This window comes from Nasonia vitripennis, chromosome 4 (assembly GCF_009193385.2).
Source record: "Nasonia vitripennis strain AsymCx chromosome 4, Nvit_psr_1.1, whole genome shotgun sequence".
Classification (NCBI taxonomy): Eukaryota; Metazoa; Arthropoda; class Insecta; order Hymenoptera; family Pteromalidae; genus Nasonia; species Nasonia vitripennis.
This window is the reverse complement of record NC_045760.1, coordinates 5,753,047-5,777,271: the sequence shown is the minus strand read 5'-3', so window position 1 is coordinate 5,777,271 and position 24,225 is coordinate 5,753,047. Positions and strand designations below refer to the sequence as shown.

Sequence of the window (24,225 nt, the reverse complement as noted above, 5' to 3'; positions counted from 1 at the left end):
ACCGGCGACCACGACGATGGTTGCAGCTATTTCGGTATCTCGTCTTGGCCGCACATAATTAATCATTGAGTTTCGGAGCTGATCTTGTTGTGTTTTCGAGATAAAAACGCTGGGAGAGAGAGAGAGAGAAGGGACCGAAATCGGGTGGTATTATTGGCAAAAAATCGGTTCCTCTCGGGAGGTCCCTGCTGGCTTCTATTATCTGATGTTTATACGGCTTGTTTGAAAAAGGAAAAGTTGGCGGAATTCGTGGAAATTTCGAGCCTTTATTTTACATCGTAAATACGATAATTCATCTGGTAGTCACTTTTACCGCGACAATCGATAGTTATCTCGTCAGGCACGTCGCGCGCGCGCGCGTTGAATAATCGCGTATGCGCGAGCAATTATATGCATCTATTTAGCATTCGAAGGCTATCGCCACGGGAGCAGAGGTATGACGAATTTTTGTACCGACGATGCATTAAAAAAAAAAAAAAAAGAAACCGGATTATGCTGCCCATCCGGTGCAAACTTTCTCGTGTGTGTGACTCCGCGAAGAATTAATTAGCATCGAGGATTGACAGGCGCGTGCGGCGTTACACCCGAGAAGGAAATCCAGATTATTGCCGAGAGCACGCAAACGATCTGACCCACTGAACATTCTGAAGCGATGTGTATAATACCCAGGCGGAACTTTTCGTGGCTCGAATCTCAATACTTATATCGAAACTTTTAAATCGAAATTTGTAATTCGCGCCTTATGGCAGCTATAGGATTTGGAGTGAGCGAAACAAAAGGCCGGCGGCGCTTCAGTTTGTTTACATCCGCCGGCGCCAAGCCGAGTCGACCGTCAGTTGTTAGCAATTCGCACGCTGCGCATCGAATTCTCGGTTCTCCCGCTTCTCGGTCGAAATAACCGTTGGATACGAAAGGATTTTCTACTACAAAGCACACGCTCATTTCAAGTATTGTTTTGTGAAGCCGCACAGCAACGAACAGAGTCCTAAATGCAGTCGAAAACGGCATTGCGTTCGATATTGAAAAAGCCTCAAAGCATCGATGATACTACTACCAATGAAGGTAGCGTTCCTACTACTACTACCGAAGAAACAGGTAAGTACTGACAATAAAATAATAAGCATCTTTCGAATGCAAAACGTCGTTGCACGTAATTCTTACCGTTCGAATGATACATTACTTGCGTGAATATTTTATAGGTTATCATAATTTAGAACATACAAAATTCATACGTAAGTATCGTGACGGTTTGAAGTAATGGACTACTTACCATTATTGTTACTCCCACAGCACAGTCGGAGAGCAAGCCTGTTGTTGAACGTTCCACAACACCATTGGAGAGCCAGCCTGCTGCTGTTGATGACGATTCCACGGCACTATTAGAGAATAAGCCGGCTTTGAACAATCCGCGTGTGGATGAAGAGGTTTCAAACGGAGACGTTAAAGTTTTGGAGGATGTCAACGGCAGAATTGTCAAATACGACCCAAAACCACGTGAGCATTCGTAGACGACTTTGTTATTCGTTATAATTACACGGAAATACTTTAATCGATCGAAAATGTTTACAGGCATCAGAAAAACTCATATGCGGGCGATCCAGAAGAAGCACAATATAGAAGGTTGGTACGCCTGGCGGTTTGCACACATTGGATGATACAATTATAAGCGTAAAATTTTTTTAAATTTTTGCCTAGATGGGCAGTTGTTGCTGAAGTTTTGGAAGTATGCAAGCGTGCAACGCCAGATGACGAATCTGGTTACATCCAACTTTTTGCGCTCAAAATATAGGTATGCCAATCGTCAAATTATATTTTCAAGCATAACGTAATATTCTAATATAATAAGCGTACACCTGCAGCACAAGTTTCACACGCTCACTCTCGCATACACCTTCCAGCAAATAACCTGGTCTCGAGCAGCATCGTGTAGTATATAAGGACAAGCCGAGCAGAAGGAGCTGGTGAAGTAACTGCGGGCATTTCGGACGCCGTGTATATCCTCGATTCTACAGGCTGCGCACACAGCCCCCTGTCTATCCACGGAGGCTCTCGACGAAGCCTTGGAGACCGTCGAGCGAAAGGAAGATGAGAAGCGGGATGACACGGCCCGGAGAAAATGACAGGTACACGGCTCGAAGCCTCTCTCTCTCTTTCTCTCTCTTGGCCACTGATATCGCGGCCTCGTATCTGAATCCGAGACTCGCGCGCTCGAAGTCGATGTCTCTCGCTCTTCTCGGGGGAACTAACTGCAGCCTCCGTCATCCGCCTGCCAATATGCCCGGCTGTCAACACACGCTGTATTCAATTATAAACTCGCCGTGCCTGTTTAATGACGCGGAAATCCAGGCTCCGAGGAGAGAGAGAGAGAGAGAGAGAGAGAGAGACAGACAGACAGAGTAGAGAGAGTGAGACGAACTGAAGGAGCTGCGTGCTCTGGAAATCCCTCGAGATCGTTATATATAGCTACTCTTGACCTTTTGCCTTATCGCGCTGTCTCCGTCGACGAGCTGTAGCGATACGCGTTCGTTCGTTTTTTTTTCCTTCTTTTTTGTTCTCTGCTCGACTCACTTCCGTTGCGCATTTATTAGCATTGATTATGATGTTTGCTTAGAAGCAAAGTTGTGTAGTTTGTGAAAATCGATTTCTCGGAATATTACTATCTTTTTTGTCATTTTTATACGGTATATCGTAACCAATTAAGATTAATCCAGCGCTGAATTTATTAGTGTGTATCTATACTTTAGCTATAAATAAAATTCGATAAAACACGAAATAACGATCTTTTGCATGAGTATAACAGTAACACGAACGCGAGGTGACGCGAGGCTACTGGTTTTCCAGCGAGAGAGACAGGCGCATAACAAAATAAACCACTCAAAAGCCCGACGCGCGCATCATCGAGAGAATCAGAAATTGCTTTCCAGCGTCATCGCTATCATCCAGAGATACACATGCGGGCTTTCACTAATATAAAGCCGCACCGACAGCCGATTTCCACCGCGCATCCGACTGAGAATCCTTTAATGCTTTCGCTAAGTGAAAAGACTTCTCTGGAAAAAGGGGGACACGTAGTATATACGCAGGCATCGTCTTCTCCGCGAGTTATCTAGCCCGTCAACGTGTCCTCTCTCTATCGGCGGCGCACTACTGACAAGGCGCTCGCGCGCGCGCCTACTCAGCCTGTACAGCACACATCTAAGGCCACATATATGTGTGTGTGTGTGTGTGTGTGTGTATATATAAGACGAGCTCTGGGAACGGCTGGCAGGTCCTGCGCGTCTCCGTGTCACATGGATCACCTTCCGGCTGGATGACTTCTTCTCTCTTGAGAGAGAGAGAGAGAAAGAGAAGTCCGAGAAAAAGATCGCCCGGCTAATGATGAGCGCGGGGGGAAAATGATTAACGCAAGAGAGAATAGGCGCCCCGGATGTCGCTCTCTCTCTCTCTCTCTCTCTCTCTCTCTCTCTCTCTCTCTCTCTCTCTCTCTCTGCGGCTACGACGAGATTCATTCATTAAAAACGAGAAACTGGATTCTCCGTATACGCTACTCTGGATTATTTTCTGGCGTTAATATGGCGTGAATAACCCGTTTCTCTCACTCGCGTGTGTCTATAGGACACATAATATGAGTATAACGAGTCTTCTTGCTCTGCTTACGAAATATTATTCAACTTATGGGATACTCGCCCGCGCGCGAGCGTTATTTAATCCTCGTGTAGTATTTGCCCAACGAATTCCCCCCCTGATTACAGACGACCGATGTCCGCCGCGATAAGCATCTCTCACTATATACATTAGCTTCTTTAGCCAAATGCTTACGGACTTGAGTTTCAATGCGCGCGAAGGGGTGGCGGTGAAAATGTGCTTACGTAATATAGCTGTAGATCGTGAGGTCATTGCGACGGGAATTTCGTTACTTTTTTCGATCCGTCTCGCCGTACGCAGACTTATTGGCGCGTATGCTCGCGTGTGTGCAAAATTGAGAAACGGGTATAATATTATAATACGAAAAGAGTGGAAATTTTCGACGCCCCAAATTGCCTCGTCGGCGGCAGCAGCGGAGGCGCAATATGCGCGAAGGGAGTACGTATAGCGAAAGGGCGTTTGTATATCAGTGGTAATAAAGTTAGCATGTTAATTATGACAGGCTCGTTACCGGCACGTCGCGCGAGAGATATGAAGTGTTAATAAATGGACGCGCGCACGAGGGTTGTTGTATTATACGCGAGAGTGCCCTACGCGCAGCCGGTACCATCCCGTATAACTCTCCATTACTCACCAACAGCTATATATATACACACGGTCGCGCGCCCGAGTTCGCAAAGTTGTCGGTTAATTCGCGTTCGGCCTTTTTCGACGCGGCGTCATATTATCGCCGAAATATCGCGTGAGTTTGGCTACATTTCGTCGTTTCGAGTGAGAAATATATTTCAGGTATTGAATGTGAATCAAAATCGATATCAGTATAAGGTACTCGAAGAAATAACCGATACCGATTCATTTGTTTACATACAACAAATTAATTAAATACGGCTGTAAACGAAGACTTCACGTGCGTAGCATTTTTTCAAAATTCGAATCATCGTCACAATCAATAACAAGCTTTGATTATTCGTCACGATTAATTAACTTCCATCAGCTACTCGAAACAAAAAGACACGCCTGAAACTACTCGGCAAACAAATCACATCGGAGGTGCAGCAGCAGCGCGCAGAAAACTACAGGCTTGAAAAATAAATAAAACACCTATATGTTGCAACGTTTGACCGACGCGAATACGCGTATTAAAAATCGAGTATCAGGATACATCGGCAAAAGGAAAGCGGCGCGTAGAAACACATGCGCGAAATCAAAGATCGACACGAGATTATAACGAGCTCGATGCAGATATCAGCGATCGGCATCGCGATATAGAAACATTCCACTGGCGCGCGTATATCCAAAACGACAACCGGCCGCGCTCACTCTTAGCCTTATCGTTCATGCTCTAGCGATAATTGCGCGCAGGATTAGCTGCCATATAAGCGCGCAGCCGAGTGTGTAGCGAAAAAGAAGAAAGATTTGAATGTATAACCGCGGCGTGAAATCCGAGAGTCTTTATTTCCGCGATATAGCGAGGAATGTTTATAACTCTCGCGAGTGCACTCGAACTGCGCCCGAAAAACAACAACAGTTCGTGTTTCTCTCCTCGTCGGCGCTATACTGTACCTTACACTCTCGGCGGGTTTTTTTTTCGGAAACGCCCTTGTTCTCAATTATTAAGTGGTGCTTTCGTAATTATCGCGTTATCGCAGCTCTCTCTCTCTCTCTCTCTCTCTCTCTCGCGACAAATGTAAGGCTAATTACGCTTATTCGACATTTACGGAGATATGATCTCGGCCCCTCGACGAATGCTTGCTTTTACTAGCTGTACATAGGTATAACACGTTGTGCGAGGTATCGTGATGTTGAAAAAAGAGAGGGCATTGAAGTAGGCATAGTCCGTCGGGGGTTGAAAAGGGGCGCGAGCGACTTTTCGCGGAGTCATCGTCCACCGGATGACCACGTGCCAACTGTCCTTGTTTACAGCCTAGGAGCTGAACTGATGTTTACTCGTGCGCAACTCTTACTCGACAATAATAGCCACAACAAGCTTCATAATATCGTAGATCACGGGTAAATTCGAATCGCGCAACCGCGCCAAAAACTCTCAGTACCCCCGCGCTCAAATATATGTTTGCAAATGTATTCGATTACCGCGTGTTCTCCGTTTCGTCGTCTCCCAACCCCGGCGCGTTATGCACTTGCAGAGAAAGAGAGAGAGAGAGAGAGAGAGAGAGAGAGAGAGAGAGAGAGAGAGAGAGAGAGGCCTGCATCACGGAAAAGAGAGTAGGACATATACACTTATACACACACAACCAGCGCGCGCGTGCAGCAGTAGTTGGAAGCGGAGCAATCGAGCGGTGCGCGCACGAAATGATTGATGACTCCATTGTGAGGGCTGTATATGCTATATCTAGCTGCTACTTCCCGCACCTATGTGTGCTGTGCACGCGTATACATTTCCGTGTGTACGTGCATGTGTGCGGGGAGCAAAAACGGGGAGAGAGAGAGAGAGAGAGAGAGAGAGAGAGAGCTGGACACGCCATTGCCGAAATAGATAGAATTACGGAAAATGGGAAAATCCGACAACAACGTGCGCGAGGAAGATCGATCGGCAGTGCGACGGATAGAGAGTAGCGAGAGCTGCTGCACGGCTCTGGAGATTAGCTCGGATGCTCCGAATGTACGAAGCGGGTGATGGACGCGATGCAGCGATGCTGAGGGTTGATGTTGAAGGCAGCTTCGTTGTGGTGAGATTTGAAATGAGCGAATTAGTTGAAATGTTGAATTTTCATTTTAAATGAATTATCTGCTGACCTTCATGGCAAGGATTAGCGCGTTATCGTTGCATTCAGATTGGAAAGGGTGATGCAACATAATAATCAGTATATAAAAAAGAATAATCAGTATATTCGAATAACAATCGACTCCCCGACTCTCCGATCTCCAGAAACCCACACCTCGGGCGTAACGATTTCCGGGTAGACAGAAGAAGTCAAAATTCGCCGTGTTTACCTTCCCGGCTCATCTCTCCCTAAACCCTAAAATGGAAAAAATAATCTCTCGCCGACGACTCGTCCTCCCGCGCGAGCGCAGGTGGAGTGCCTAGCTTTCAGTGCACAATACAGCCGCAATTATTGTGCGCGCGGGGGAACGTCACGTCTTAAACGATCCCACCAGTGTCTTGTCAGTCAAGCGCGCGCGGTGAGGTCCAACAACGGCTATTCACGCCGAAAATCGTCTCTGTTTACCCTCTGGAAGTGCGCATAATGGGCCGGGCACCTATTGACTTTGAGTTTCCACGAGCTTCTTCTTATGCCTAGTAGTGAGCACGCCTTGTCGGAATGGAAAATAAAGAATCTCAACGAAAAACTCGATTCCCTCGAGGAAGACCTCAACTCTCGATGCTGCAGCGTGTGCATAAAAGTTATACCTCAGCTCCGCCTCGGATATGCTCCTGGACATCCTACTTCGACGGGCGAATCCTTTTCTTCTGGGTTTTCTCGGTATTTCGTTGCTGTCTGTGTAACACCGTAGCTGCTTATTTTTCGGAATGTAAAAAGGGCGCGAATTTCAAACGCGTTATTATAATCGAACGAGATTTAAATCCTAGTAGGTGGCTGTGGGAGCCAAATCGCTTCTGACACTAAAAAGGTGCCAAGTCCAACACACAGTCAGCCTAGCGTACATAATAGAACTACCTTGTTTTGCCGAGTCATTAGCTATGCCGTATACTAATGCTCAAGCGTATATATAGCTGCAAACCGGCTGAAAAAACAAGGCGCAGAATCGCGCGCGCATTATGCAAAATACATTTCGGCCGAAAAACTTCTCTTTCCCAGCCAGATCGAAGCAGGGATCTCTCCAAGAGAAGACTACACGACACAGATCTCGTGAGCGCGAGAGAGAGAGAGAGAGAGAGAGAGAGAGAGAGCCATGGGTGGTTTCTCGCAGATAAAAGAAGCTCAAGCGGCCGCGACGTGACAGTTGCGGCTCGGCATGACAATGCAGGTGCCTCATCCCACGTCAAAACTCAGCGTGGCGCCAAACGAGATTGACCGTAGCGCGCGTGAGACGCTGCAGCGAGGGAAGGAGGAGAAGAAGAAGAAGGGACGAGATCGACTGGTTCGCCAATTGTTTAAGGGGATTAACCCGCAGTTTGCGGCCTGCGAGAATTTATCCGGGCATTAGGTCGAGGATGAGCTCGAATTTGTCCGGATGATCCGCGAGGCGAGATCGGCTGAAGTGCTGTACGGGAGTTATAATTGGATTTGTTATTCTCACTTTTTTCCAAGTTTGCGCCTGTTTTGACGAGAATTCGTGTATATACCCTATTTAGCCCGAAAAAGATTTGTCAACCCGATGACGGACGATCCGCGCGAAGAAAGCGCTAATTAATCCGTAAAAGGGTTTGTAGCAACACGGCACTCGACATTATTGATTTCTCGTACGGCACATCTTCCTATAATGAAATGATTAATGGCCGCTGCCGTATAGCATCGCGCGAGTATACCAATTTGTCGTCGTCGATTCTTTTTTTTTTCCTCGACGACCTGTCATCGTTTCTCTCTATACCGTTCGCGACAATTAGTCATGCGATCGTCAACTCGCTGTAATTACTCAATACACACACACACACACACACACACACACACAGCGTATAGTCTTCATTCTAATGGCAAAAGAACCATTTATCGGTAAGACATCGAGATCTGCTTCCAAATCTGTCGCCACTCCTTTTCCCTCGTGCAGGGCCACGCTGTATAACAATAGCCGAAGAAACGAGTCCCGTCATCCCGGTGCAGTGTAACGCGTGCTCGTCGAGAAAACCTCTCGGAGAATCGCGAGAGGTATAGAGAGAAAAAAAATAACCGCATATGTATCGGGCGAAGATCGGTGAACAATCAAGCGCGCAGCTCTCGCGCGCGTCGAGAGATCGAGATCGGACCGATCATGCAGACCGCAGGTGGCGCCCACGATTACACACCATCGAGCCGAGCTCTCCTCCACCCGTGTATATATATATATATATAGATGTATATATGTATATACAATAACAGCACACGCAGCTATCTCGCGTCGCTCCGAAAGTCTCACGGTGAGGAATGTGTCATCCTGTCAGTGAACTTAAGGGGCTGCGTCAGGACCGATCTCTTCTCTCTTCTTCTATACATACTTTTTCTTCGGAATCTTCGGACTATATATACATACACGGCGCGCGCGCGAACATCTCGTTCGCAGCCATTCGACCACAGAGCTACTTTTTTTTCGTGATCGTTATTGCGCGCCGGGAGCACTTATATATATATACACAGTATGGAGTAGTCTGATCGCTTTATCGCGCGAGCGACCGGGTGTAAGTGTCACCGATCGCGCGAGCAACTGGAAATTCGTGGGGGTCGATTATTTTCGAAACGAGTTGAATATTCATGAGTCACGTGGATATGACACTGCGGGTTTCGAGGGAGAGAGAAGGAATTCTTTTGGATATAGTATATCGTTGTGAACTGTGTGCTGCAGGGTATGAGTTTCGGTTTTTTTTTGTATGTGCAGTAGCTGCGCACTTGCTGCAGGAAAATCGGTTGGACGTCTTTTTGGGTATTTCGAGCAGTCGAGCGGGTATAGACTGCTTTTCACGGCCTACGCGCTTGTTTAGAGTAGCCGCTGCCGTGGAACAAGTTGTTGTAAGTTAAGAAAAATTACGCGATGGAAATAAAACGGCTGCGGTCGTTATACTGACAAGCGATCCAAAAGTCGACTCGTTCTTTGAGTCAACATCGAATCACGTCCCCGCAAGCGCAGCTCAACTCACGATCACATCGTCGAAATCGCTTAAATACCACAATTACATATACACTTCCATAGCGACAAGGCGGGACACCGGCAATTAAAATAGTTATAAAACATTCTTCCCAGTTTCCATCTCACATATCATTTGTCTTCATCACCGGCTCACTAGCATCCTTATGAATAACACGAATGCCTTTCACGTCCGACTCAACGGTCCAACTCCGACATAGTGATCCTATCATCGCCCATATAGCGTCACGCAGCTTCACCTCGAGCTTTCAATCTTCCTCCTCTTCTATATTCCAGCGAGACTATATACCTATACGCGCACGCATCGCACAGCTGTGCGAAAAGCCGCGTTGTATCGATTTCAAATTCTCGAGATTTCGAATCTCGATTGAGCGATCGCCATCCGGGGACGGCTTTTCCACACAGTCCGAGGATACATGGAAGAAGAAAAAAACCGTGAAAAGTCTTGTATATGTATATATAGGTGGCGCCGAATGTAACGCCGAGAAAGAGGCTCGTGCGAGCAGCAGCAGCTGACTACCAAAATCCCCGTGACACACATCCTGACGGGCGCAAGATAGATCTGCGCGCTCCAAGAAAGCGAGAGAGAGAGAGGGGACTTTGCATGCGGCCCATATGTCCCGGGCGTCCCTTATGCGGTACCGGTGCGCGTATTGTCGGCTTGACTTTCCGACGACACGAGGATGATGAATTCGACGAGCGGGTATGGTGTATATAGTCGTCCGACGAGCTGATGCCCCGCGATGCTACTGCCGTTTGGCGAACGGCTGAAAAGTCACAAATTGCTCGATCTTGTATCTGATGCTGAGAGACAGAGAGATCTGGATATCGGTTAGAACAGCTGCGCGCGCGAGAAGATAGCACGGTTTTGGGTGGGAACGACGTGTTTTTTTTCACGTTTGGCTGCTGCTAGCTTTTGAAACGTTTTGTCCGCGTTATTTTTCTGCGTCAACAAACGGCTCCTTAAAATTCGCGCGATAATACAACAACGTATCTGCGCACGAGTGTATTTATAAATTATGATTTTTAATCGCCGCGATAAGATGTGACGATTCGCGCGATAAAATATATTCATCGTTGCAATATATATCGCGTTCGATTCGGCGGTAAAGTGCATTCTCCGAAAGCTTCGCGCGCGAGCGCAGCGAGAAATCTCAATCCAGAATATCGATAACATCGTCGTATACATTATCGTCGATAAAAATCCACCTCTACATCGCCCACAAACAAGACTCGTCCCCGCAAACATCGCAAAACCGGCTGGCATCGATCTCCTATTACCACAGGAGCTGAAATCCAGTCGGAGAGCCGCGGAATCGGTTGATGAACTCGTCAAACGTCGCTTTTAATTAAAAGATCGCGACACGAGCATCGCACAAGAGCTGCAAGAATCGGCTGCAGCAGCAGCTCTCATCTCAGGAGGCGCGGACTGTCTTCTCACTCGCCCCTTCCTCTGTATATAAGAAAACTCGGCTTCGATATTACGCCTCGCGAGTACACACACACACACACACACATGCGCACGGGGCCATAGAGCTACGTGTCAACTGCAGCGAGGGAGATAAAAGAAAAAGGAGGAAAATACATAAAATTCGCGCTCGACTCGCGCGATGATCCATCATGCTGACGCGGTCGAGCCGGAGCCGATTGGCCGCCGGCTCCGCCTCCCGAGCCCGAGCTCCGGGTCACGTGACCGCGGCTGAGCCCGCCCCTGGAGCCGCGGACTGCCCTCCGAGGCTACGCGAGCCGTTGGTGCGACGGAGACGGAGAGCGAGCGAGAGATAGAGAGAGAGAGAGAGAAGGAGAAAGAGTGAGCCAGGCCAGACTCGCTTACCTGCGTCACCTGCGCGCCAGTCCGCTTCGAGCAGTCGACGACGACGGTGTGACTCGAGCCGAACTCTATGCTACCCTCTGACTCGTGCTTTGTGTGATAAGGATTGTTTTCGTAGATAGACTGTTCGTGGATTGCGCAGTGAATCGGCGGGAGATCGTTCGAGTGCTCGGTATAAGAGATGCCGCGCGCTGGCACCATGGACTCGCGCTGAGTTATTTACAAGTGTTATTTACAAGAGGAGCGTGACGTCTGTGATAGTATTTCTCAGCATAGCTACGAAAGACAAATCTGATCGGCCCAGTGGTTAATGCTAATCCGGCGCGAGGATGATGATGATGGACATGGGCATGTACGGTACCTACGGCAAGCCTGACTCCTACCCGAACTACGGCTTCGCCAGCGGTCATCACCACCACCACCACCATCACCAGGCTACCGTCGCTCACCACCACCATCATCACCAGTCCGTCGGACATGTGTCCGTGTCCTCGTCACCGGAGCTCGTGGCCACCGCCGCCGCCGCCGCCGCCGCCGCCGCAGCCCACTACTACCCCCAGACCCCGGCGATCGCCCCGTACTCCTCGAGCAGCCAGAGCACCTCCGAGAACTTCCTCGCGGCGGCGATCGACTCCAGCGCGGCGACGAGCAGCAGTACCCCGCCCCAGAGCTTTTACTCCGCGAGCGGCGCCCCGGTCCTCCACGAGGACGGCACCGCCATCATCTCCTCGGAGAACGGGCTGAGCTACACGAACCTCGACTACGCGAGCGTCTCCTCCTCCTCGTCGTTCGCCTCCCACAGCAGCTGTCCTGCCGATCACCACCAGAGTTACCAGCAGCCCCAGCAGCACGTCTACAGGCCGGAGGAGCAGCACCGGCACCACCTGCACCACCAGGAGCTCCAGCAGCCCCAGCATCACCAGTCTAGTCACGAGTCCAGCGATTATCAGATCAGCCCGAGTTACCTGCACCAGCTGCCCGAAGACTCGCTTCAGCAGCAGCAACACTACGCCCAGACCACCGCCGGCATCAGACAGGATGCCTATCCAGGTCAGCAGCAGCAGCAGCAGCAGCAGCAGCAGCAGCAGCACTTCAAAGAGGAAGCTCCGGACCACACGGTCTACCTCCAGCCGTCTCCCGTCCACGCGGTCCACCCTCACGGTCACATCCACCCCCAGCACCACCATCACCTCCAACCTCACCTCCACCAAACGCAGCCAACACAGCACCACCAGCAGCAGCAAGCACCGCAACAGCAGCAGCAGCAGACGCAAGTACCGACCTACAAGTGGATGCAGGTCAAGAGGAACGTGCCCAAACCAGCCGGTGAGTAGTGTTATACGCCGCTTCTTGCGCGAGTTTAGCGAGCGTGAAATTGGGAGGCGTTTTGTTCTGGCGCGAGCGACGGTTCGCGCGAGTTACGTCGAAAACTCGTTAAGCCGCGCGCGGTGAATTAGGTGCAGCCAGTGGGAGAACCTGCAGAATCATTCAATCAGCTCGGGCTGATGAGACGGAGAAGAGACTCGGGGTTCCGCGAAAAAGCGCGCCTGGGAAGCGCCGATCGCGGAACGGTCGGAAGGTGGGAAGGTTCGTTTCTTGGATCTCGTGGCGTAAGAGCCTTGTGGGACTCGACGATTCCGTCTATGAAGTGAAAAATTCATACAAGCATTATAAGTATACTGGTAATCTTTAATCGCGGTAGCTCGATTCGATAACGAGTGTATAATTTATTGTTCCACCGGATCACTTAAAAATACACCCCGATTATACGATATTCAACTAATATATACGAACGCCTGCGTTGCGGTTATTTGTTATTATATTCTATCTTATCGTTATCGTCAACAGACGTGACAAAACATTAAAATGTCGTGAAAAGTGCGCCGTTATCAGCGGGCATTAAGCTATATGCCGGAATCTGTTGCGAATCTCTCTCTCTCTCTCTCTCTCTCTCTCTCTCTCTCTCTCTCTCTCTCTCTCTCGGCTAAGAGTGTTTCGAAATCCTACACATCCAATATAATAACATCGATTACACGGCGTACAATAACGGGCATCTCGCCTCGCTTCAACGCGATTACAATCTCGACTGTTTTCTCGCGAAGCGCAGTTCTCCTTATACTCGATCGTAAAACCGTCTGTAGAACCTTGTACCACATTCGCGCTCGCGGATTTCCTTTAACTGCGCGCCCTCGACTTCCTTCGACATATCCTACTAGCGGCTCAAACGGCGCAACAGATAAGTCGCGCGCAGCGATGCGCTTACATGCTTGAACGAAAGGGTATGTACATAGATAGATAGCTACGCGTGAAGCAACTCGCGATTCGGAAGCCACGCGCGGCGGCCATAAATCAAACGTGACAAGCGCTTGCCAACTCTCTATCTGTCAGGAGCCGCGCGCTGAACGTTACAATCGCCGTGCGCGACGTTTTAAATGTCTCGGCGCGTAGATTCTTCGATTTATCGTCAAGTCGATAGTTACGTTCGAAATTCTACGTAGCCGTCGCGTGAATTTATCTTGCGCAGAGAGGAAAGTTTGAAAATCGCGCGCGTGTGTGTGTTCCGTAATTCGAATATCAGCCGCGGAGAATCAGTATTGTCATTTCCTGTACTATATTAGTAAGCCTACCTCTGGAGATCGGATCGATCGATCTGCCGATCTTGCGAATCTCGAGTACTTACTTCGCTGAAATATCGTCTCGGTGATAAGCCGTCGGACGACGCAGCAGCCGATAAAAGTATAACGTATACACGCTGTTCGGTGTATTTTTCGGATGCCATGACATACGACGATATTCGATGTTAATTAATGGGATGTACACGCACAATTGTATCGGAGATCGTGATCTGTCGTGCGACGGATTTCGAAAGTATATACGAAATTTTCGTGCATCTCGATGGATCAAAGACAAACGCTTATCTTGGATATTTGAAAAAAGCTCGCTCGCAGTGTGTGTCCGATAATGGAACGCTGATCTGGAGATACGCCGTGAGCGGACTTTTACGCATTTGTATTATGGCTGATACGAAAAGTTATTGGGAATTCGAGCGAAGACGTGGACTTTGTTTTACAGAAAGTTTGGATTTTACGCGGATCTTCTTCCAATCAGGGCTAAAGTATATACGATGTCAAATACAGATCTGAATATAAAACCGTAAATAAAAAGTTATCTCAAGCTCGAAACTACCTGGCATTTCCATCCAACAAAAGAAATATAATAATCAGATGTAATCTACGGCTATGGTATCTCGCATCTGAGATTCGAATGTGATACAAAAGTGACATTAACCCGGAGTCGGTACACGTCACGTTCGTGAACGGAATGATTGGTCAGTGTACATAAAATCAATTAAATCTTTAGAAGGCTCAGCTATGCGCTTATAGTCTTATCTCGACAAGTATACACTCGAAAACTCAACTATTCAGACTCGCGTCTCGCCTTCACTCAAGAAGCGCAAGCGAAAATTTGTTTAAAAAATCTTCCCATCACACGTCGACTTCATCATACGCGTCAAAATTGCCAGTAATTCTCTCTCACTCTCAGCACCAGTTATATCCTCATTTTCCCCGAGCTTATCAACCGTATAATCCCACTCAGGCGTTCTCGTGTCGGCGAAAAAAATGCACCTTTTTATTCCAGCGCACTCATGCGATCGACGGCAATAAAAACGCCGCCGCTTCAGCAGCAGTACACGCGGTATAGTATATTACTACCCGCCGCGCATACAGCTCTCAATTTACTTAATAGCGTCGCGTTAACTGCCAATACGAGCCGGAGCCCCGTATCAGGGCCGAGCACGCGCTTAAAAGCTCATTATAATCGAATTAATAAAACGCCATCGCGCACGGGGGATGATGATGACGGGTACGGTAAGCGCCGACGATCTCACGGCCGGTCCGTTCATTGCGCCTTGACATGCGATAACCCGCCGGCTTTTTCGACTTTATACGGGAGCTTTTTCTCTCCTTTAACCCTTTATACGCGGCAGTCCTTATCTCCGCGTTGTCAACTTGTTGCCCTTTCTGGCTCCTCGCTGGATCATTTCGATGCTTTATCGAGCTCGGGTTACTTTCTTCTTTTTCTCTCAAGCGACTCGTTAATTTTCTACGAAATTTCATCCACTCGCGCCGCTAAACAAATCCGACCCCACCCAGCAGCTCGGGACGGGCAAACATAATGTATATACATAAAGCCGGCGAGACGAGCATAACTACAACAACAAAGCCACCGGGGCGTGGTTATCGGACGAGGCGAAATTTTTCGTAAATTCTGGTTGGCCGCGCGGCTCACAATAGATTCACCCCACCTTCGGCTCCCCTCGATCCCCATGAGCCCTGGGTCCAGAGAGAGAGAGAGAGAGAGAGGCTCGCTCTCGCATTCTCTTCTTCCCCTGTATGGTACACTCGCTGTAGGTTTTTTCTCTCTCTCTCTCTCTCTCTCTCTCTCTCTCTCTCTCTCTCTCTCTCTCTCTCTCTCTCTCTCTCGGTCCACCCTTCGCGCGCGTGCGACGTCCTGTCAGCCGAGAGCGGCCCGATCTATCATACGAAACTCGATTTCTTTTTCCCCGAGAGCGAGGAAGAGTGTGTGTGCGATACTCAATGGCGACGCGAGGCTCCAGCACGCGCGCCGAGGGTGAACCGGATGTGCTTGTCTTCTGCGCGCTCTCGGGCTGACGAGTTCTTTTGAAATCAATACATTTTTCGAAGCGAGGGTGGGGGAGCCGACGCGAAAAGTCGCTGCCGATTGTACGATAAATCGATCGCATTATCGAGAGCAGAAGCTTGAGGAAACTCATTAGGTTATAGAGAAAAAACTCGTTCGATTAGCATTATTCATCGCGACAGAAGTAGGAGGATTTTAAAAGGATAATAATATTATTAAGTACGTGCTAGCTGCGCGGAGAAACTCGAAATTTCTTCCTCTCAATCCGCCGGTTTCTCCGCTGCTTCGTAAACTCGCGGCGAGTCTCGAGTAGCCTTAACACGTGAATTATAACGTAATGACGTCAGCATTTCGCTCTCATAAATGCGCCGAGCTTTACGAGCCTGCACAATCGCGATCGGCGCATGTATACATGTACATAGCCATAAGCAAAGGCTCGACGGTGAGTTTCAGTGTTTGTGCCGTTTCATCGGTTTTACGGGTCATTATATACAGGCTTTGACCTGGAAAGGACTCTTTACTGCCTTGATTTTAAAATAGACTCGCGTAAAGAGCTTTATTACATGGGAGTTATTAGTTAATTAAACGCGAGCTGATGATGGCATAATTCGGTTTCTTGCTATACGAAATAACAAAGTGCTTTAATTCAAATCCAAAACAAAACGGATAGCCAAAGCGGGTTATATTCAAGCCCATATACGCAGTATATACAGTTCACCCCCCGGGCACGTAATAGTTGAATTAAAATTCCATTCCTACCGATCCACTACAGCACCCCCGCGTCCATACGCACAGCCCTGAACTTGGCTCGCTACACACAAACCGCTGCAGGAACAAACGGACGCAGAAGCGAAATGGAGAGCGAGAAGGAAAAAGAAGCATATATACATATATATATATAGTACTGACCGCGTTGCACATAGAGCGACGCGTGAGTGAGCGGCCGATATCTCGAGAGGGGATCTCAGAGGATCGCTCGCGTGTTTCGAGCCGCTGCCCCTTGACTCCGGCATACGTGTGTGTGTGTGTAGCGTGGACGGAGCCGAGAGCTACCCCCCGCGAACAGGCCGTACACGTACAGACACATAGATATATATATATATATATATATATATATATATATATACATATATATATATATAGAGAGAGAGAGAGAGAGTACGTCCACCACGTGTCTCGTCGCGGCTGCGGTGATTTTCATTTCCGCGGCACTTCAGCACGGCCGAGCGTCTCTACTCCGCGCGCTCTTTTCGCCCTCGCCCAGCTGCGCTGCTGCACACACTCAGCTCTGGGTATATGTATGGGTATAACGTAATCGACGACGCACGCAGCCGGAGAGATAGCTCGCGGACGGGGTTTATCGCACGTGTGCGCGCGCGATTATTCTCTCCGGGCTATTTACTTTGAAATGAGTCGAGTATATATATAGTGAAAAAATCGGCTCTTTGTTTATTTATTTCGTGTGTGCGTATAAGCGTTACGAAAGATTCTAGTCCAGCCTGAGTAGCGGTCACGCTATAACGTGTGCGAGTTCAAACGTACAGTCCGCAATAAAAACACTCATTAAACACGTTTTTCGCTCGAACTGACATTTTCCCGCTGTGTCGCGCACGCGCTGATACACGTATACACGCTATATATATATATATATATATACATACATACACTAACTCTCGATATCTAATCATCGGATCGGCTGGAAATTTGTAAAGCATAGCGCGGATTAGCTGTTTCTCGCTGCAGCCACTACTCGTTATGCGCATATTACGTAGATTTCTTTTGCCGCACGTATGCTATACTATTACAAAAAAGTTCAGCTCCACGCGACATCATAATAGCATCAGCGCACGATATAGCCCATCAGCGAATTCCTCTTCGGCCTGAAAAAATCCAGTCCACTCTCGGGAGAAAAAGAGAGATTGATAGATCGACAAATTGATTGTAAGCGCGGCCGTATACACCTCTCTCCCTCGCTCTATATCGAGCTCCTTCATCCGTCGTTATCGCGCTCTCGTGTACTCTCTTTCGGCCGCGTAAGCCCTTGTATACAGATATCGGGGGCCGCTTTACACTCGAAAATCCTCCCCGGATTTTTCGCCAAGACCGTGTTTATATATATATATATATATATATATATATATATATATATATATATATATATAACGGACGCCCCCACGCGATACTCCCCATATCAGCGCACGAATAAGGCAGCTCTAGAGCTCTGACGTGCGCGACCGGTCCTTTTTTCCGATATACCGTGACTCGGAATATTACCTATATCGTAAGGCCATTATGGGCGCGCGGCGTCGAGAGAACACACGAGGACAATAATAATATAACGCCCGCGTGCGCCGCGCGCGGCATTGAAATTACCCGAGAGTTCGAGATCGTCTATCGAGATACGGGCCGAATATTCGCCGCAGCTTTTTCGGTTCTCGTGATGTATATTTTTTTTACGCAAGGATCGATCGCGCGCGCGCGCGCGCGAGATACTTATGCGCTGGATTACGGAGGTAATTTGGTGATTATACGCCGTGTGCGATTTGGGTGGATGTATAGGAGGGAGAATATTTTCTATAAACATATGAGAAATGCGAAAACTGATCGTTGAATCGATAAGTACTTTTCTCGTCTGTGCGTGTACGAAAGAGAGATGGAAAATTACGATGACTCGTAGGATCGAGAGCCGAGATAATACACACCGCAGAGTCGATAATTTAATAAGAATACATTATATACTCCGGATTCCTTATCGCATCGAAATATACCGATCCGCAAGTTCAAAACCAACAAAAATCTCTAGTAGCTTTCGAAAATAATCCATAGTACACACACGACAAATTCCAGAAATAGAAACAAAAAAAAAAAAGAAGAAAGAAATAAGGTCGCCCGTAGATTTCTCGCTACTCGCGTTAACTCCCAGCCGCAGCAGCAGCGGCAGCTTGTACGAGAGCGTGGAAATAATAATATCAAGCAGCGCGCGGCGCGCGAGATTTAATCGGGGACCTTCGAATGAACATGAACTGACTGACATGCACGCGGCGCGAGCGCGCTAGTTTGCGGCATGCGTGTACTGCCCAGCTTCTATATATATATACGTATATACATGTATACACAGCAGCTCAGTCTGTGCCCGCGCGAGAGCCTTATACATTTCGATCTGTTCCCCGTATACACGACGCATCGTCAGCAGCCATCAACGCCTAATTGACTTTATGAAAAAGTAGTGTGACGGCGCTTTAATTAGATTCTCTGCTATACACAGATTTATCGAGAAAAGTGAAATTCCTATGCGGAGGCATGTGTATATTTCCTAGTGGAGGCATCATCGGATTCGAGTCTCGCGCGCGTGCGCCCTCGGGAAAAAGGGCGTCGAAAGCCAATCCGTTGAGCACACACAGAGGATCATCTGCCTCTTGTGCGGCAACGACCCCCGTCGAGAACCGCCGCCGCCGCCGCCGCCGCCGCGCATTATGCAATTCAAATATTATTCAAAGGCTAAAAGCCGCGGGAGCAGCAGATGATGTAAGAAGCCGATGCGGTGTAGCGTTACGAAAGAGACACCTTTGCGTATACGTATGCGGGACCCTTTTTTCGACTGCAGCGTGTTTAAGTACACTTATGGTTATTAAATTCTTGCGGGGTGATTGATAACGCTCGATTATTGCGAGCAGCGAGAAGATCTTGGCTAATTTGATTGCGTGCCTGTCGCTCAATTATTATTATATATAGTGTAATTTACAGAAAAATGGGCTTTTCCTATATTCGAAGCGTCGCCGGAAGACCAGGTGTATTTGATCGCTATCGGATTTCGAGATGCAATCATACGCTCCGACGCAGCCCGTAAACGATGTATATAGTACGTTAGTCGCCTTTTTTATTAGAGCTTTTAAGGTCCTCTCGTGTGTACACACCGAGTATTATGTGCAGTATCAATACGGATCGGTTTACGCAGTGAATAAAAGTGAATAAAATCGTATAGCGATAGTCCCATTGAATTAACAGAGAATCAATGCGCGCGTGAGCAAACATTTCAAAAAGAATTACGCGCGCGGCATGAGATTTGACGTAAAAATATAATAATAAATGGAAAAGCGACGAATCGATATAGCACCTCCCTCACTTGTATGCAGTCCTCAAAAATCATCGCTCGATTTCCTCCTCGCCTAAAAAATAAAAAAAGCATAAAACTCTCGCTAGCCCCAATCAGCATAAATAATCGGCTGCTGCACTCGGTGTGAAATACACCTCCGAAAAAGGCGGCTCGTCTCCTCCTAACGGCTGTAAAAAAAAAACTCACCCGCTCGCGCGCGATTCTCATGCAGAGATTGCGGCCGACGGTCGGAAATTATTTGTCGCGCTGACAAGTGGCCCCGACGAGCGCCGCGATAGCGCTGAGTCAAGCCGTTATATACATATATATGTAGAGTAGAGTGAGAGAGTGCTATATTATACCCAACGGCGGGTTGCAGCACACGGCTGCTAATTATCTTTCACATGCGCGCGCGCGAGTTTCGCAGACACCCTCGCGCGGACACGGCGAAATAAGAGTGTGTGTATGCGGGATGATTATATCGTCAGCGGGAGCTGCTATATACAGGTGCGGCGCGTCTTTATTAAATTTGACGATTTCGAGGAGTCGTCGTCCGTGCGCGTCGAATTGAAATGAAAGAACGGAGGAGCCATCGGTCACTTATGTATAATATATACGTATATAATAGGAGGCGAGATTCGAACTGCTTTTCTTTCGGTCTCCAGCTCTCTCTCTCTCTCTCTCTCTCTCTCTTGGTAAATAATCGAGTTGGACAAGTTCTATTAAGCGCGGCTGCTTTTTTTTGCTGCTTCGCGCTCGTTCATCAATTTAGCCTGATGCGGCTAACGCGCGGGAAAATGCAGAAGCGACTCGAAGAAATGGCTAAAGTCGCGAAAGTGAGAGATGTATAGCTATATAGTTATATAGCCTTGACTTCTTCACCTCGACGCGTTTGTGAGTTTGACGAAATAATGTAATACGGAGGCGTTATAAAGATAAATGCTCGTCGATATTCGTATGTTCCATGGGTAAAAGCTTGGAGTTATCGCCAGCTGCTCGATAATTTATTCGTCGGGAAAACGAAGCGGTCAGTACGATTAATCAACGTTTCAAGGCATATATAATAATTATGACGCACTGTGTAATAAGACACGATCGTGTACTCTTGGAGGAAACCGTTAGGTTATTTTGCTTATACGAGCGACGCAAGACAAGAGCTTCTCCCTCGACCCGGCTCTCTTATCCATTAGGCAAATTGAGGAGCGCGCACATATCTTGCGCGCAAGTGCCGCCTAATTTTCATAATGTCGTCGTCGGGAAAGAAACGACAAGTGCATTAAGCAGCCCGATGAAGTGATCGAAGACTCGAAAATCCGGCGTCATTTCGTTAACGCGTTTTCGCGCCTTAATATATCCCCTAATACCGATATGGCTAAACCGTAATACGTATAGATGCGTAACATGAAGCAATATACCGCTTATACCCTTTCGAAAAGCAAATACGGGAATCGGACAGATTTCCGCTGTGGAACCAGCTGCAACGGATAGGTCAGCGCGCGTGCGGCTGTCCGACGGCTAAGAGACTCTAATCCGCACATATTGCACCGGTCAGTCGATACACCCGCTTTTGACGCAAGGGACGCGCTGACCATCCGAGCAGTCAACCCTTTCGAACGCGTACAATACATTTTTCTTTGTCACAGCGTACTTCGATCTCGATTTAACGCACGCATCCTTTCTCATTCCAGCACCAAAGACGACGGCAGCCGTGGCCGGCGATTTCGGCAGCGCAGCGACGGCCTCTGTCTCGAACGCGGTCTACCCCAGCAGTCTGTCCAGCAGCGGTTGCCTGGGCGGCAGCACCAACCCGGGCAGTCTCAGCCCAGCCGGGGGGATGTCCCTCTCGGTAGCCGCAGCCGCGGCTGGCATGTCCGCCGGCTTCAACAACACCGGCCGCACGAACTTCACCAACAAACAGCTCACCGAGCTCGAGAAGGAGTTCCACTTCAACAAGTACCTGACGCGCGCCCGCCGCATCGAAATCGCCTCGGCTCTCCAGCTGAACGAGACCCAGGTGAAGATCTGGTTCCAGAACCGACGCATGAAGCAGAAGAAGCGCATGAAGGAGGGTCTGATACCAGCCGCCGCCGCCGCCGCCGCGGCAGCGAGCGACGGAGCGACGGGCAGCACGAGGAGCACCAGCAACTCGCCGACCAGCTCGACGACGGGCCTAGACATGGCCATGGGTCTTCACGGCTTCGTCGGCTCGGAAAACAGCCGGGATCCGACGCCACCGAATACCTCCAAGGAATGACGCTACGACTTCGCCGGCTGTTCGTAAGACGAGTGCGCGCGCGAGGGAACTGATGCGAGAATTGACTTTGACATGTGTGACCGAGATGACGAAATGTAGGATGATTTTTTTTTCCTTTCTTTGTGCTGATGATGAAGAACTCGGTCGACGATCGGTTTGGATGTGGGATATCTATACCAGTGAGTTACGTGTCGTATTTATATGCTGTAGATTTGAATTTCTCGTAGAGATAATCGCGATATTCTTATTCGTAGACGTTATGCAGGAACGATTTTGCGCTCTCGGCAACGAAATTCAGGCATTGCAAGGAGAAAAGTGAAAGCAATGATTATTGGTAGCCGAACTACTACACTACCACTTTCACCGATCACTTCGGCCGGAGAAAAACGCGCGAATTGCGTAATCTGCCAATGAAGTGACTATTCGTGGACATTTGAAATGTACAGTTATTATTAATGTGTTGCGTGTACCATAACGTGAGAGGGAGAGAGAGAAAAGAGGAGAATCGAAAGTTTATAAAAACAGCGCTTGGCAAAAACAATGTTGGACGTACACACAATTCTACGCCGCTCCGGCATAGCGTAATCGTTTATGTACGCGAGACATGTAACGACTTTTCGATCATATTTTTATTTATCAATATTGTATAGTGGATTTCCTTGTGTTTTGATGATTCCTTTTTTTGTTTGGTAAAAAATGATTGCTCGCAGCAGTGGTGATATAATGGTCTGCTATGATTTAACTGTGTAAAAAATCTGACGATTCTTTGTGTAAATATTAATTAATAGTTGATGCGAAATAATCGAAAACCTTATATTACAATGCACAATATCGATGTTTCAATACAGATAACTTGCGTGATTTGGTCCCATGCGAGGACGAGCTAGTGACTCTATTACCTACAATATACGTAAACGTATATGATTGCGAGTGCTAAATTTCAGACGCTTCGTTTATTGTACAAATCGAGATTCTGTTGCCGAGTTTTGAAAACAACGCCGATTCGAGCCGTCGCGAGTTTGTTGTATGGTCAATGAGCAAAATAAAAATTTCGTCCCGAAAGTGTTGCCGCCTTGAAACGCTCGAATTACTCGAATAACTATATATACCGATGAAAAATGGTGAACCGATGCTTATACCAAGCCTGTGGAAAAGTCCTGCTCAGAAGACTGTACTACCTATGCTTTCTTTCAAGAGAAAAGTGTTCTTTAATTTAATCGATCCAACAATTATCGTATTCGTTGATATCGACGCTCAACCAAAGAAATAAAGATGATAATGAGCTAGGTGGTAGGATAAATGGGGGAAAAATTATAGCGTAATGTTCTCCAAGAAGAACGGGAGTGATAAGAGTCAAGTAATTGATAAACATCAACTGAAATCACTCAGTGAATAATTTTTATCTATGAAAATACAGCGATATTTTGAAATTGAAATTTAATAATAGCGCGAACCGTTTAAGCTTTGACGTTTTGAAAATGTTCATTGATTTCATCTGTACTTGATCGACGAAGAATTGTGACACTTCGATTGTCAAAATAAAAACTAGCGAACTTGATAAAAGTAATTGGATATCGTAGCTGTATACATAATTTCCATTACACGATGCTCTGTGTATGTATTTATATGTAAATAGGAACCTATGCAAGTGTCGATCCTGAACAGTTTCAATGAGTACTGAGATGGCTTAATTTATGTAGTATGCATTAATAATCTTGTTCTTGTATAAAATATGGAAAAAAAATTCCTCTCTGTAAGGGCTATCGTTTGCTAAGCGTAATAAAAGCATGCATTTGCATAGGAGTCGTTAAGTAAGTAGATTCATAATTCAAAATTAAGTTTCGCCAGAAGCTTCAGTCAGGAATCGAAAGATTCGCACGAGCCTCTGTACCTAAGAATTCCTATTATCGTAAATTATTGATAGAATAATACTTCATGTAGGAGTTATAGAAAAATAAAGTATTATTGCATTTAAATCTGCCG

General features: G+C 47.6%; 2 protein-coding genes across 3 annotated transcripts; both read left to right on the top strand.

Moving 5' to 3' along the window:
* The first annotated feature begins 817 nt into the window (after positions 1 to 817).
* On the top strand, positions 818 to 2,773 carry LOC100679339. 2 transcript variants are annotated; one of them, XM_016985381.2, is made up of 5 exons: positions 818 to 1,095; positions 1,291 to 1,494; positions 1,570 to 1,620; positions 1,696 to 1,789; positions 1,860 to 2,773. In XM_016985381.2, the coding sequence occupies exons 1-5, from the start codon at positions 990 to 992 to the stop codon at positions 1,903 to 1,905; spliced, it is 501 nt and encodes a 166-aa protein (XP_016840870.1). In that variant the 5' UTR covers positions 818 to 989; the 3' UTR covers positions 1,906 to 2,773. The 2 variants fall into 2 exon arrangements, with proteins under 2 accessions (XP_016840870.1, XP_003426115.1); XM_003426067.4 differs by having other exon boundaries at positions 820 to 1,095; positions 1,899 to 2,773.
* LOC100120176 (homeotic protein labial) lies at positions 2,044 to 24,218 on the top strand. Its single transcript, XM_016985380.1, has 3 exons — positions 2,044 to 2,123; positions 11,352 to 12,559; positions 21,677 to 24,218. Exons 2-3 carry the CDS (start codon positions 11,563 to 11,565, stop codon positions 22,240 to 22,242), a joined length of 1,563 nt encoding a protein of 520 aa, XP_016840869.1. The 5' UTR covers positions 2,044 to 2,123; positions 11,352 to 11,562; the 3' UTR covers positions 22,243 to 24,218.
* The last annotated feature ends 7 nt before the right edge of the window (positions 24,219 to 24,225 follow it).